Source organism: Hoplias malabaricus, chromosome 3, assembly GCF_029633855.1.
Source record: "Hoplias malabaricus isolate fHopMal1 chromosome 3, fHopMal1.hap1, whole genome shotgun sequence".
In the NCBI taxonomy this organism is placed as follows: Eukaryota; Metazoa; Chordata; class Actinopteri; order Characiformes; family Erythrinidae; genus Hoplias; species Hoplias malabaricus.
This window is the reverse complement of record NC_089802.1, coordinates 8,663,274-8,678,686: the sequence shown is the minus strand read 5'-3', so window position 1 is coordinate 8,678,686 and position 15,413 is coordinate 8,663,274. Positions and strand designations below refer to the sequence as shown.

At 39.5% G+C, this 15,413-nt stretch overlaps 1 protein-coding gene across 1 annotated transcript in view; it reads right to left on the bottom strand.

The window, feature by feature from the left end:
• Nucleotides 1-1,544, bottom strand: part of opn4b (opsin 4b) — a 40,742-nt gene extending 39,198 nt beyond the window's left edge. The window contains exon 1 of the mRNA XM_066663028.1: nucleotides 1,419-1,544. Within this exon, the coding sequence (XP_066519125.1) occupies nucleotides 1,419-1,544 (126 nt within the window). The remainder of the gene's footprint in view (nucleotides 1-1,418) is intronic.
• Nucleotides 1,545-15,413: the final 13,869 nt, after the last annotated feature.

The window sequence follows — 15,413 nt, the reverse complement described above, 5'->3', positions numbered from 1 at the left end:
AGTGACTGCTTTTTAAATCAGCTGAATGTATTCAGTCTAACGCTGATATATGCCCCTTTAATAAGTAACTTAGATGTAATTTTGAAAGACATTTTTTTATATAAGCAAGATACTTCATAGTGTAGTGTAGATGCTCCTGCAGTGTCGATTATGGTAGGTATAGTGGCCAAATAAAATATAATTGTGTTTATATATAGACTGTGGTCCAGATTATTTTGTTAATGAGCTATTCATAATGCGTTGAAAATGGAGGCATGGTGTATAACTTTATCCCATGTGGGAGATTTTGCTGTTCTACTAGCTCTTTCAGCAAATGTAGCATTTGATGAGAAAAAAAAATCATAAACATTAAATTCATTAGATATTATCTCTGGTTTATTTGGAAGTGATCACATGATTTTAACCTTATTTTTGGTCAGAAAATTCTACACTTTTTAAGTTTATAAGTTACATTGCAACAGATGAAAATGCAGAGTTACTTAAAGTCACCATCAGCTGGTGAGACAAGCCATATCCATCCAGTCCACTGGCATAAAAATGCTGGCACACCACTGACTTTAGACCACTGCTGGTCCACCATCGTACCACTCAGATTACTGTCCTGTACAGGATATAACTCATTTATAATCTCCTCAAACAGACTTTACATTCACAGAGACTTTTATTCTGGAAAGCACACTAATACAAATATCACCAACAACTATAAGAGATATAATAATGAGTATAAGCCTGATATAAAATGATTATGCTAAAAATGTTGACACTGTGCTGGATTAAAATTATTTAATAATCTTATTTATAAACAATAACAAAAGAAACTATTGAAGGGAAAAAATGTAAATTGGACTGTGAATGGAAAAGTGCTAAAATGTGGAATTTTGTATAAAATTCTGTTTAATTCACAGCGGTCCGTCCAGAAAACGCTGTGTGAAACACTAGTGGACCTCCAACTTCAGTGCCCTCAGTCACCAACAGTGGTCCACCGTCTCCTTGCTATCAGTGTGGGCATGTGTAGCCAACACAGCCAACAGAACTGGGCAGTTAACATTCTCCTCCAAGTGTGTTAAGCTATGCAGTTAATGTAGTGGCTGGGTTCACGTGTCTCAGAGGAAGCATTTACCATCATGTGACAGCAACAGTCTTAGATACTGAATACAAATGTCAGTGTCAAAACGTTAGAACTTTGGTAAACGTCCCTAAAAAGTAGTGCCACTTTTACTGTCAGTATTATAACTTGAATGCAGAATTATAACGTGAATATTATTGCAATGAGATTAATAGTCATAACCTATAAATGGAGCATCATCACTGGCTCCTGTTTCTCTTTGGGAACTTTACGTTTAGTCTCGTGCTAATAAAGCATTTAGCAACTCCTGCTCAGCCAATGAAGAGTTAGTATACTGAACACCGCTTCTTACCGAGGTGGCGCGCTCGGGCAGCGCGGCGCTCTTGTAGGCGCTGGCGGCGCTGTGGTTCCAGGGCGCTCCGTCAGTGCTGCTGCTGCTGCTGCTGTCCGGCAGCGGGGTGGTCATTCCTTCGCTCATTGCGCTGGGGAACGCACACGCGCTCAGCGGAGGAGAGAGATCAGTCAGAGAGCCTCGCTCAGCCTCACTGCGGCATCACGCGACATCTCCAGCGGGAAAAGTGGAGTGCAGGAGGGATTGGGTGAGGATGAGGATGATGATGATGATGAGGGTTTGGGGTTGGGGGCGTGAAGGAAGTGCTGAGAAGTGCTGCGCTCGCGCTGTCTCCGGCTCCGTGCAACTCCGTGACTGGGAAGTTTAACCAGTGTCAGCGCGCGCGTGTGGGAGTGGGGTAGTGCGCTGAAGAAGGTGAGAGAGCAGTCTCGGTGCCGTCTCACTGACCCTTGCTCAAGTTCAGCTCCACAGCTCCATCACATTCCCCCATCCAGCGCGTGCTCCATGTGTGTTTATAAGCCACTAGTGCATGCATATCGATGTTAGAGTGTCTCTCTCTCTCTCTCTCTCTCTCTCTCTCTCTCACACGCACGCACGCACGCACACATTCAGTCCTTCCAGCTGTAGAGTTTTAATTAACAGCTGCTCATTGATATACACTCTCGAATGCTCAACCAGTGAAAGCACATAAAAGTGAAAACTGAAAGAAAAAAAAGGCAAACACCAAACAGCTGGTAATCCAAACATTTCAGTGACTCTATGAGTGGAAATCTTTACTGTCTCATTAGATTATGTGGGGTGGCATGGCGCAGCAGTTAGTGTCACAGTCACAGCTCCAGGGACCTGGAGGTTTTGGGGTCAAGTCTCGCTCCGGGTGACTTTCTCTGAGGAGTGGTGTGTTCTCCCTGTGTCCACGTGGGTTTCCTCTGGGTGCTCCGGTTTCCTCCCACAGTCCAAAAACACACACAAATATCACATAGGTGTGAGTGAATGTGTGAGTGTGTGAAGGACTGGCGATCCCTCCAGGATGTGTTCCTGCCTCTCGCCCAGTGATTCCGTGTAGGCTCCAGACCCACCGCGACTCTGGAATGAATATTCACACAATACTGGGAAACAGACAATAGGAACAACACATCTAGTCTTTGAAAAGAACATTTACCTACTGTCACTGTCCACAGAAAAACACCTTCTTAACTTTTATTAATATATATTATGTATATATATATATAATGGACTAATTTCATTAGCGAACTTGACTTTAAGTGACTTACACGTGTGTTTAAAAAATAGTTCCTTATGTCCACCTTCTTTTTCTGACATCCTCACTGACTTTTGACACCCATGAGTCACAGACGATTCACCTGAGTCTTGCAGTGTTACTCGCTTATGACTAGAAAGTTTTCCTTCCAGGTTTGGCGCTGCTAACAACCAAACTACAGACATGACAGTAGGGAAAGGCACAGCCAATCGCACTGGCCATATGTGTTACGGGGTGGTAGAACTCGAGTAGAGAATGTAATTTAACCCTTTATGCACCTCTAGGGGGCGGCACGGTGGCGCAGCATGTAGTGTCGCAGTCACACAGCTCCAGGGACCTGGAGGTTGTGGGTTCAAGTCCCTGTCTGTGAGGAGTTGGTGTGTTCGCCCCATGTCCATGTGGGTTTCCTCCCACAGTCCAAAAACACACGTTGGTAGGTGGATTGGCGACTCAAAAGTGTCCATAGGTGTGAGTGAATGTGTGTGTGTGTCTGTGTTGTCCTGTGAAGGACTGGTGTCCCCTCCAGGGTGTATTCCCGCCTTGCGCCCAATGATTCCAGGTAGGCTCTGGACCCACCGTGACCCTGAATTGGATAAGGGTTACTGATAATGAATGAATGAATGAATGCACCTCTAAGTTAATGAGGCCGTGACAGATCGGGTCTTTTATTTTGGAGGGGATCAAATTACTGGTTGGGACAATTCAATAATCGCTGGGTTTTAGTGGGGACACGTCACCTCTGTCCATGCTAATTTTACACCCTTGATACACAGTGTAGACCCTGCTTGTAACCTATCTATCTTTAAAAATATAGTAAGTGACAATTAGCCTGATGTTAACACTGAGGTTTCAATCTATAGTAACCCCCCCATGCATACATATATACATACAAATCATTGGCTGCAGGGCCGTTCCTGACCTCTCTGGGACCCTAAGCAAAAATCTGCTAATGGGCCTTCCTGACGCTTGAGCCATGTAAACCATTTGTCATTGACACACAGTCACACCTGAAACCCCAGTGCTCCCACTACAATGTTCTGTCCCATAAAACAGTTTACTCCATCTGTCACTCTGAGAATAACTACCTACACCTATAACTACCTATTATTGACATTATAAAACTTTATTTTTACTATGTTTAGGCTAAATACTGGACACTCACTACTTGGGGGTAATGAAGAGTAAATATGTACTGTCAAAAAGTTCTAGTATATGCTGTTACAGCTTGATTATTATTGGCCTTAAAGAGGACTCTAAGAGGCAACAGGGAGCAAGTGCAGATAGTAATATGTAGATAAAGGAAAAGCTGGGTCATTCAGAACAATAGTGGTTTTATGAAATAAACATGAGAATATGGGGCAAGTTGAGAGGGACATGGCTCACATACACAGAAATTCTTTGTTTCTTCAACTGGATAAAGAGAGATTTATAGAGTTATGAGCTCTAAAACCTAGCATTGTGTAAGCTGGCGGTGTAAGAGAGGCTATTCAATGCTTCCCTGAGACTGATCCTGTGGGTTTTTTTTTCTTAGTTGTCATAAGACTGCTTGCTCAATGTTTAGACCAAGCCATGGGTAAAACTTGATGGAACGCAATTAGAAGAAACGCTACTTGAAAATGAACTGAGAACGCTGTGATTAGGCCTCGATTCCTATCACACAAAAATATGTCATGTGTATGATACTGGAATTTGTAAACACATGGCAGAAATATTCTGCAGCATGGTTCTTCTGAGGTCACCACAAAGTCAACAAGGGTCAAAGGTCAAACTTAACATTAGTCTGCTTTTAACTGTTATAATCAGAGTCAATTTTTTTGTCATCCCTAAAAAACACAGATGTACTGGGTGAATAACTGAATATAGTAGAGCAGAAGGCAGCAGTGGAAAGTGAGTATGAATATAATACACACAACAGACTACACAAACAAACATACAAAACTCAGTATAAATCACTAAACAATAAACACAGAATAGTGTAGAAATAGTGTTTAAGAACCAAGGTGTAGGTCTACAGTAGTTCTGCAGCAGCTATGACTTTTATGTGTGTTATCAGTACACTGCTCATGTTAATAATTCTGCTGGACAAAGCTGAGAGGACCAATTTACTGATAATGTTCTTCTAAGTACAGTGAAGTTCAAATCAAAGGAGTTAGTAAAATAAATCACAGCACTAAGATGCTGAGCACAGCTGTGTTGAATAGACCTGACTATCTAATCTGACGCTTAGGTCTGACCTTACACTTGGTAGAGCTAACTCCATTCTGCTTTATCTGGAGGCATTTTCTTAAAACATAGTGAACAATCGGCTTTACCTGCCATTACAGGATTCAGAATAAAAATCAGAATACATCAAGTTTGCATAAAACCAGACATTTGTCTTGGCACTAAATACAGTAACGCTTTACTGTAACTACCTGAACATAGCAGCATAGTTACATTCCCTTAATTGGTTAGTAACAGGCTTATATTGTACTGGATTAGAAACACACAGGGTTTTTGAGTGTCTGCTTCAAAATATGTAAACTAATAGATCAACTGTCCAGTTATTTCTTTTGAGGAATCATATATGATGCCTTCACTATACCTCTTTTATTCATTCATTATCTGTAAGCACTTATCCAGTTCAGGGTCGCAGTGGGTCCAGAGCCTACCTGGAATCATTGGGCGCAAGGCGGGAATACACCCTGGAGGGGGCGCCAGTCCTTCACAGGGAAACAGACACACACACATTCACTCACACCTACGGACACTTTTGAGTCACTAATCCACCTACCAACGTGTGTTTTTGGACTGTGGGAGGAAACCCACGCAGACACAGGGAGAACACACCAACTCCTCACAGACAGTCACCCAGAGTGGGAATCGAACCCACAACCTCCAGGCCCCTGGAGCTGTGTGACTGTGACACTACATGCTGCGCCACCTGCCTGGTGTTGGCCGCACACAATACCTCTTCTATGACATAAACAACACTGCGATCTTCAGTTGACAATTCAAGCTGAAGATTGTGCTGGACCTGGCACCTCTTAAAGTATTTATCACTGTGGTGCTTTGAGTGAGTGATGATGTTTGTTCTTTGATCAAGTTGAAATAACCTCTATGAAATGCACATTTTCTCTACCAATGTGTACAATCCTTTGTGTAATTCTAATGTACTTATTTCAGCATACGACACTCAGATATTGCACCCTGTGTCTAACAAACAGATCTAAATAAATACAACCCCTTGAAGCACGGCCCTGGTATACAAATTTTTGACATTTATTTCATAAACAACTGGCTAGGGATTTGTGCATGAAAATGTCATAAAGTAATACATTACTTCACTGCTTTCATTAAATGAATATCATGACAGTTCCGTGAAATGTATGTTTATAGGAACCTTAACCTAGATGAAAAAGAATTAAGGACAGAGATTGTAAATGTGTCTTAAAGCTTGAGTCAAGAACAAGTGCATTTAACCCAACTTTAAAGCCACTCCCCTCAAACAGAGCAATGCTATGCAATGTTTGATAAATCACGCAGAGAGAGGTGAAAAACGATTTGCCTTCAGATATCATCCTGCCTCTTGTCTCATTTACATGTCAGAAAATGCTTACATTTTACTTACATATGTGTTCATTGTGGTTTGCCCTCTGGCTTCATCCAGCCTCTTTTAGTTGGAAGCCTTCTCTACCTGCATTTTTATTTTCTTTGTTTAGCAATGCCACACTTCTCTGTGTGTTGAGCCTTCACCTACATGTGTGGAGTCTCTGACTATGCACAAGGTGATGTAGCAGACAGGAAGTTAAGATATCCTATTTTTCCTATGATCAGATGGGATTTTTTTTACAATCTTCAGGCCTATATAGAAAATTTATATTTTTTTATTATATTGCCATGTTTGCACATTTTCCCTGGTGTTTTTTTCTCCAAACTCTAGTTCAGATAAATCACCCTAAGTGTGGTCAGGCTATAACATTGACAGCTAGTGGGGACACACAAACAGTTGAGACAACAGTCTGCCATCTCAATCAGATTTGGTCAGATTTCCAATGTGAACAAACCCTAATTAAGTATCAGCTGAATATCACTTACTGAACTGATTTTTTTACTGTCACACATACCATCTCCTCAACTTGCAGGAAAAAATGGGGAAAGTCATTAAAAAACTGTCACCCCTCCCTCAGAATACATGGCTGAAGTGCCTTGGTCACTGGGATGGCTGACAACCGCATTACTAGGGGTTTTCGATATGCTCCCCTATTGCACTGGTGTGTTTGTGTTCACTGCCACAAAAGGGTTAAATGTAGAGGCATGAATTTACTGTTTTGTTGTAAAATGACAAGCAAAGCATCAGACTATGTAGGTCTCAGTTTTCATAAGATGGGTGCGTTTAAGGACATACAATCTCACAAAAATGCTTGGGAACTATAAGATTAAACAAGAGATAGAGATTATTCACTGAAAACATGACCTCCCTCATCTAGAGACTATTTCTGATCTGACCAGACACTGAGATAAATGAGTGTGGGTGAAAATGCTTGAAAAACCCAACACAGCATTTCTCTTTCCATAGGTCTCCCAGGAATAAAAAGAAAAAAGAGCAGAGCGGACTTGGCCCAGCATTGAAACCATGGGCTTTAGACACCACACTCAGACATCAGCACATAACTGATCCTCATCCCATAGTTCATTGCTGTCCAAGCAAATTTCCAGAAGCATCTACTAAATGGCAGTTTTACAGGAGAAAGCAAAATGTTCTTTGCTTCTAAAGTACATTAAGATGATCATTCGAAGTCCATTCTCCATCAAACAGAGGACATCTGTGTATAAAGAATGTAGAAAAAAGAAAATTGAAATGGAAAAAAAAATTGCACAGCAATGATTTACTGCCCCATCCTGTGTGTTTATATTTATAGAAGTATATATATATTGCATCTTATAATGTAAACTCCATGAAACTTTACAGGAGATGGACACATTGTCAGTCCTGGAGCCAGGCCATATGTTAAACACTGTGCCCTTCATGTGGTTATAAAACATTCATGGTGTAGCCCACGACACCATGCTCCCTGCTGTAGCTCTGCTAATAATCCACTCTGCTGAGTGTCTCTCAGTGCTTCAGCAAAAGAGCTCAGCAATCCTGTTACCTGTCACATTGTGTGTATCATGCATAAACACTGGATCTAAATATGATTATTCATGCCTGAAAATGTACACACCGCCACAGCTGTGGGACAGTGAGTTTCATGTAGGATCTGACTCTTTATTTTACAGAGTCAATGTGGGAAAATCCCATCCCATATTCACCACAGTCACACTGAAGTCAGCTCATGCTAGTGTCCTCTCAATCTATGAAATGGTCATGCTTTAAATTGGTGACTGGGGGGATATAATTAGCCACGTTCTTCACAATTGTCACAGGACACCATTACAGCATTTTACTTTGCTGACATGTTAAATTATTCCTGCTTGCTTGAGCTAATCGACTACCCACTGCTGATCATTCATGCTTTTGTTTACATTTCACAGAGTTCAGCTGGAAGAGGCAATGAGACAATGGACCTTAAAAAAAACAGCAAGGGATATCATTCATTCATTCATTGTCTGTAACAATGTTATCCAGTTCAGGGTCATGGTGAGTCTGGGGCACTTCAAGGAAGACACCCTGGAGGGTGCGCCAGTCCTTCACAGGGCATCACACACTCACACATTCACATCTTTGGACACTTGCGTCACCAGTCCACCTACCAACGTGTGTTTTTGGACCATGGGCGTAAACCAGAGCTCCAGGAGGAAACCCACGTGGACGTGGGGAGAGCACAGCAAAGCCTTCACAGACTCAGGACCCTGGAGTTTGACAGTACTGCGCCCGCAAGCGATTTCTGAAAATAAATAAATAAAATTTACATTGTTTGGTACAGACCCAGGATATTAATAATGGTTATAACAACCAACAGCCAAAGACATACAAAACATAAAAACACTTTACATGCATTAAAGAACTAATATCAAGAATAAAAAACACAAAAATATTTCAAACATAAGCTGTTCCAAAGGGGAAGCTGAACCTGTTTGTATTGGTGTAACATAACCTCTGCAAAGCTCTATACTCTTTTGGCAGTGAGACATAGTAAATAGTAAAGTTCCTACACACATTAGCTATCACTGATTAAACTAATGCCATTAATGGTAATAGAAACCAGACATTTAAAGAGAATGTCTTCAGTAGAAACACCTTACACACAACATTTATGAATGCATTGCCTGATACCTAGAATACTGTTTTATAAAGATTTTGAAGATTTGTTTAAGAAGTTGATATATAGGTCATAATCTATTACTTGTTGAGAAATACATACTGGGCATTAAAAAACAAGACATTCCTCCAAGAATATTTGTTTTTCTTATTTGCCTGTTTTTTTCCAAAATCCCTCCAAAAATGTACTTTTACCAGTTGTTTTGGATAGCAAATATAATTGTTATGTTTATGTAGTAGGCATAAAATGAAAAAAAAAAAACCTGGAATGACTACTATATTGTACTTCGAGAAACACTAATGTGAGAAAGAGATATCTGGTGCCAGGTATTTCAGAATAAGTTGCAGGCAGTGGCTCTGAAAACCTCATGAGCTGAGACACAATGCTGCCACAGTTATTGAAGTGAAGCGAGAGTATCCTTGATATCAATTTCATGTTAAAAGGGATCATCTTGGGATTGTGCAAGCAGTGAGCAGTGCCTAAAAAGTGCCCTCCTTCCACTTTGACAAGGACACATTGACAGGCTGCTGGACTCGGCAAAAGGGTGGTGAGGTTAGACCTGGATTAAATACTGTATGTCATTCCTGTATGTCAGGTTGCTTATCCTTCCACTTCTCAATAAATATATTTATAATAAATATATGAAAAAACTCTTTAATATAAGAGTATTGTAAACCGCACTAGTTGTTAAACTGACTCTATATAAGAACCAAACAGCTATGAGCTACAACAACATGTGAGGCAACACACGGTAATTCCTCCAAAGGCCCTTCAAAGTAGACCGCATGTATGGCCCGGTCTTTTGATGGAGCGTTGCTGTGCCACTGGAAATACAAGGATAAGCTTTAGGGTCCATAAGCTGGCCAATGGAATCACTACAACAAGGCCTCCTTTACTACTGAGTGGAGCAGTGATGACATCAGACCCTCTCTCTATCAGCAAATCAGCAATAGTGCCATTGATGTTATTCAGTTTGTTGAGGTTCTGTTCCAGTGGCAAGCACCTCATCCGTCATCTGGGTTGTAACACTTAACTGGGCTAAATTACCAGCCTAAGCACAAAATGAGCCAAGTCTTTTGGCTAAATGGCAAAATTGTAAATGACTGAAATATGTTTTTTCATTTTTGTTTTCATCAGTTTTCTTTAGAACAAACTCTTAAATATGATTTACACTCAAGTTGGTTAGAGTGAACTCATATCTGGGCGCTAGAACAAGCAAGATACAATAAGTTCTGTAGAGCACTTGGGCAGGGCAGGGTCCCTTCTCTCAGATGAAGGAGCTCTGGCCATAAGCGCACTGCCAACATTTTGTGGAGAACATCCAACCAAATAATTTGAGCTAAGATCTATATACTCTGAGCTAAAAAGTACCAGGAAATGAGCATCCAGAACTGTAGCACTTCTACAATAGCTTGATGAATGGTCACTCTAGGCCACTGTAAATCTGGTAAGAATTTGGTTTGATTTTCCACATGCTGTTAGTCAAAGTCTCATCCTGGTTTCATCCTGACATTTTCATCACATTACTGATGGCCCAGGATAGCTCCTCCAATTTAGCACAAATTTGGACTTACTCGCTTGCCACACACTCATTTATCACAGTGTTCGTTCCTTCCATGCACCACACAAGGTTTCAGTGTGAAATAAACAGAAACATTTAATCAACCTGACACTACTATGTAAATTAATATTTTCTAATTATGTACTTTGTAATGGGAAGCAACAACTAATGTTTTTCATTGAAAGTAAAAGGCTACTAAATGTTTATCAAAATGAGTTCTGCATAATAATGCTTCAGTATTTGGTATAGGTGTAGCAGCAAGTGCACTAACCTTTATGTTAAAAAATGACATATGGAGCTAAATGTTTGATACTGAATGTGAAAACATAGAAGTAAAATAATATAAAGAGAACATAATTCATTTGAAATAACAAAAACATAATTTTAAATCTTTCTAAACATTAGAGGAAACTGAAAATATATATAAAAAATTAAACAATTAATTAAATACTACTTTAAAGGCTTTTATTATGTCTTTAATTTTACAAAATTCTGTAATTAAATCACACATTCACCTCTGCTTCAGAAGAAAAGAATGTAATGTATCTTTAGGGAGCAAAACTTGACTTTAACACCACTGTTGTACCTTTAAAGGCATGTTTACACTGTTTGTACTTTTAGTGACCAATAATGTACCTCTCCAGAACATTTTTCTGAGAGTGAACACTTAAAGCCAAGAGAAGAATACTGGTATTCACACAATAACAAGATGTATGGAGGCCAGAGCTGCCACTTGTTGTTCTTGCAGAAATAGACATTTGTACAAACATTTCTCACAAGGCAGGTAATCACATGCAAATCTAATTTCAGAATCAAAAAATCTAAATATTTTGCCTTCAGCAGTTCCGAGGTCAGTTACATTATATTATGTATTATATTACCTCTAAAAATTCACCTGTGTGCATAAAAAATATATAATTAGGAGTTATTTACAAGAAGGAGCACCTAATGCCTTAAAATGCCTTATGTAATATGTAGTATAACTATATACCCTTGCCTTAATTCAGATAAAGATCTAGGAATATTCTATTAATTCCTATCTCTAGCTTTAAAAGCTCCTCTAAGCCAGTGATAAGGAAACGGTTCCTTAGGTTTATGATGTATGAAACCTTGTCTGTTTGATAAACTTAATCTCATTAAAGAACCAGATTTTTCAAAAAAACTCAAGCAACTCTAATTACATTTTGATACTGCTCTTAGCAAACTGGAACCTGTAATCTCCCATTATACCCAGCTGAATTATCATCTCAGTAATTTTTCACTTTTAAAAACACTCAGGTTCGATTCAACTTAACCTCTGCTTGCTTTCTAAAATTGTCCCTAGAAACATGCTCATGTCTTGAAGTTTAACAGTGGTGTAGTGGATAAATCAAGATTATTTTGTGTAAGCAGGCATGCTGGCCTCCAGATGTTTTGCTGTTTGGCAGCACGATTAACATACAGCAGGTATTTAGCTCAGTTTCAAATGAGTTGGAAATAATCCAAGAGTAGCACATTGAGAAAATCACAGCCCAGAAAAAACAAGCCAAATTCAACTCTCATATTCTGTGTTGTTTTGGTACAAGACAATACTACACAATAATATACGCCTAACTAATCATGTTTTGATTATTTATTACATCTCCAATTCTTTTCAAAACACTTGTTTTCATATTTTAAGAAAATTTATAATGAACAGTAAAATAATATTCATTTGACTTCAAGCAGAACAGATTACCAGGTAAAGGTAAATATATCAGTAGATCAGATATTATTTATAAAGGAAAATAATACATTGTCTGAAATGAAAGGTACACTAGGAACACAAGGTAGTATTTTTACCTCAGAATTACAGTTTCAAAATCACTGTGATGTTTCACTGACTTGTAATAAGAAGAATAGAGCCTCTGTTCTTGCTACACTATGTAATATTTGGAGGAGGGCAGGACAACAGTCCCCCTTCCTATTGAATTTAAGACAGTGCTGTAAGTAAATTGTGCTCTATGACTCCAAAGGGAGCTCAGGAGCAAAACTGCCCAGTCTTACTTGGTGTTCCTTTAAGTTTAAATCTCACCTTTAAAATATATTTCAATTTTCATATTTCTCTTGCTTGTGGTGAACTAAACCCCAAACACATTTCCAAATGCAAGGCTTGTCTCTGGTGTGTAGTATTCCATTTAACACATCTTTGTGTTCTAGTGCAGGGTTCTTTTTTTGTCTTTTGCTCTTTTATCAGGAATAACAACTTAACGGCTACACATCTTTTCAGGCTCACAGCATTAAATGGTCCTCTGGAGCAAGAGCAGTTCTATCTAGGATTTTCTCCTATTTTTCGTAGACTTATTTGCATTCCTTAACTCATGATAAATATACATTTTTCAGCAATTTAGATGCACATGAAAAGTGAGGCAGCTGATGAGTGTGGGGTTATTGCTCATGTAAATTTTAATGTGTCTTGAAAAAGTCATTGAGTCCTCTGAGAACAGTTTTGGGTTTTTGTTTTTTTTTGGTCACAGTTCTACAACACGGATTCCAAAAAAGTTGGGACACTAAACATATTGTGAATAAAAACCGAATGCAATGATGTGGAGGTGCCAACATCTAATATTTTATTCAGAATAGAACACAAATCACAGATCAAAAGTTTAAACTGAGAGAATGTATCATTTTAAGGGAAAAATTTGTTGTTTCAAAATTTCATGGCGTCAACAAATCCCAAAAAAGTTGGGACAAGGCCATTTTTTACCACTGTGTGGCATCCCCCCTTCTTACAACACTCAGACATCTGGGAACAGAGGAGACCAGTTTCTCAAGTTTAGAAATAGGAATGCTCTCCCATTCATGTCTAATACAGGCCTCTAACTGTTCAATTGTCTTGGGCCTTCTTTGTCGCACCTTCCTCTTTATGATGCTCCAAATGTTCTCTATAGGTGAAAGATCTGGACTGCAGGCTGCCATTTCAGTACCCGCATCCTTCTCCTATGTAGCCTTGATGTTGTGATTGCTGCAGAATGTGGTCTGGCATTATCTTGTTGAAAAATGCAGAGTCTTACCTGAAAGAGATGACGTCTAGATGGGAGCATATGTTGTTCTAGAACCTGAACATAGTTCTCTGCATTAATGGTGCCTTTCCAGACATGCAAGCTGCCCATGCCACAAGCACTCATGCAACCCCATGCCATCAGTGATGCAGGCTTCTGAACGGAGAGTTGATAACAACTTGGGTTATCCTTGTCCTCTCTGGTCCGGATGACATGGTGTCCCAGGGTTCCATAAAGAACTTCAAATCGTGACTCATCTGACCACAGAACAGTCTTCCATTTTGCCACACTCCATTTTAAAAGACCCCTGGCCCAGTGCAAACGTCTGAGCTTGTGGAGCTTGCTTAGAAATGGCTTCCTCTTTGCACTGTAGAGTTTCAGCTGGCAACAGCGGATGGCACGGTGGATTGTGTTCACTGACAATGCTTTCTGGAAGTATTCCTGAGCCCGTTCTGTTATTTCCTTGACAGTGGCATTCCTATTTGAGGTGCAGTGACGTTTAAGGGCCCGGAGATCACGAGCATCCAGTAGAGTTTTACGGCCTCGACCCTTATGCACAGCAATTGTTCCAGATTCTCTGAACCTTTTGATTATGTTATGCACGGTTGATGATGATAACTTAAAAGTCTTTGCTATTTTACGCTGGGTAACACCATTCTGGTATCTTGGCTTCAGAGAGACACTGACATTCTGAGAAGCTCTTTTTATACCCAGTCATGTTGTCAATTGACCTAATTAGTGTTGGTCTTCCAGCTGTTCGTTATATGCTCAATTTCCTTTTTCCAGCCACTTATTGCTACTTGTCCCAACTTTTTTGGGATTTGTTGACACTGTGAAATTTGGAATCAACATATTTGTCCTTTAAAATGTTACATTTACTCAGATTAAACTTTTGATCTGTCATCTATGTTCTATTATGAATAAAATATTGACATTTGAAATCTCCACATCATTTCCTTCAGTTTTTATTCACATTTTGTTTAGTGTCCCAACTTTTTTGGAATCCGGTTTGTAATTGTCACGCCTGTATCTGCGGACGTCTCGCTTCCTCCCTCAGTTAAGGACACTCTACCACTTGAGTCTGGGAAAGACTCAGAGGACTTCAATTCCCATGATTCAGCTGATGGTCACATAACATCACCAACCAATAGAACTCCTCTCACACGTTCCAAGTCACCTGAATTTTAATTCACAGCTGTTTCGGTTTTGTCTCAATCACTCACTCACCATATAAACCCGGACTCTTACCTTCAACCTTTCCGAAGTATTGCTAACCCATGTTACTTACCGAGCGAACCTTATCTCTGAAAGCCTACCCGTGTATGACCCTTGCTTACGTTTCACTTGACTCTGTGTTTTTGATTACGGACTGCTACTGTTTACTACGTTGTGTTTCTGACCCTAGCCTGTCCCTCACTATTCTTTGGATTGCCCCTTTTGCTGTAATTGCTTTCTCTTTACGGTGTGCTTTGCACATCCCTAAAGTAAATCTCTTTTTGTTAAACACCCGCGAGCGTCTCTCTTGTTTACCAAGCCTGACAGTAATTGAGAGTATGGAAGAGCTGCAATTGCAAGAACTGCACAAAATTAAAAGTAGCAAATTAAATAAAAATTAAGAATTAAGATTTTAGTCTGATTCCAGTCCAATGCACTTTGTAGCATTGAATGATCAAATTACCAAATTGACATGAAGTTTTTAAAATATATATTTTTATGAAATCAAATTCTATTACAATTTAATTGCCTTATTTTTTAATGTTATGAAACTCATAAGAGCCAATGCATATAAAATTTCATTAATGAAAGCTATTTGTCAACACACTGCAACTATATAATTAACAAAATAAAACAGCTGACCTTGTATTATGTTTGAAAAGACATCATGGTCATCTGGATAATGTTCATAGCTGTGGC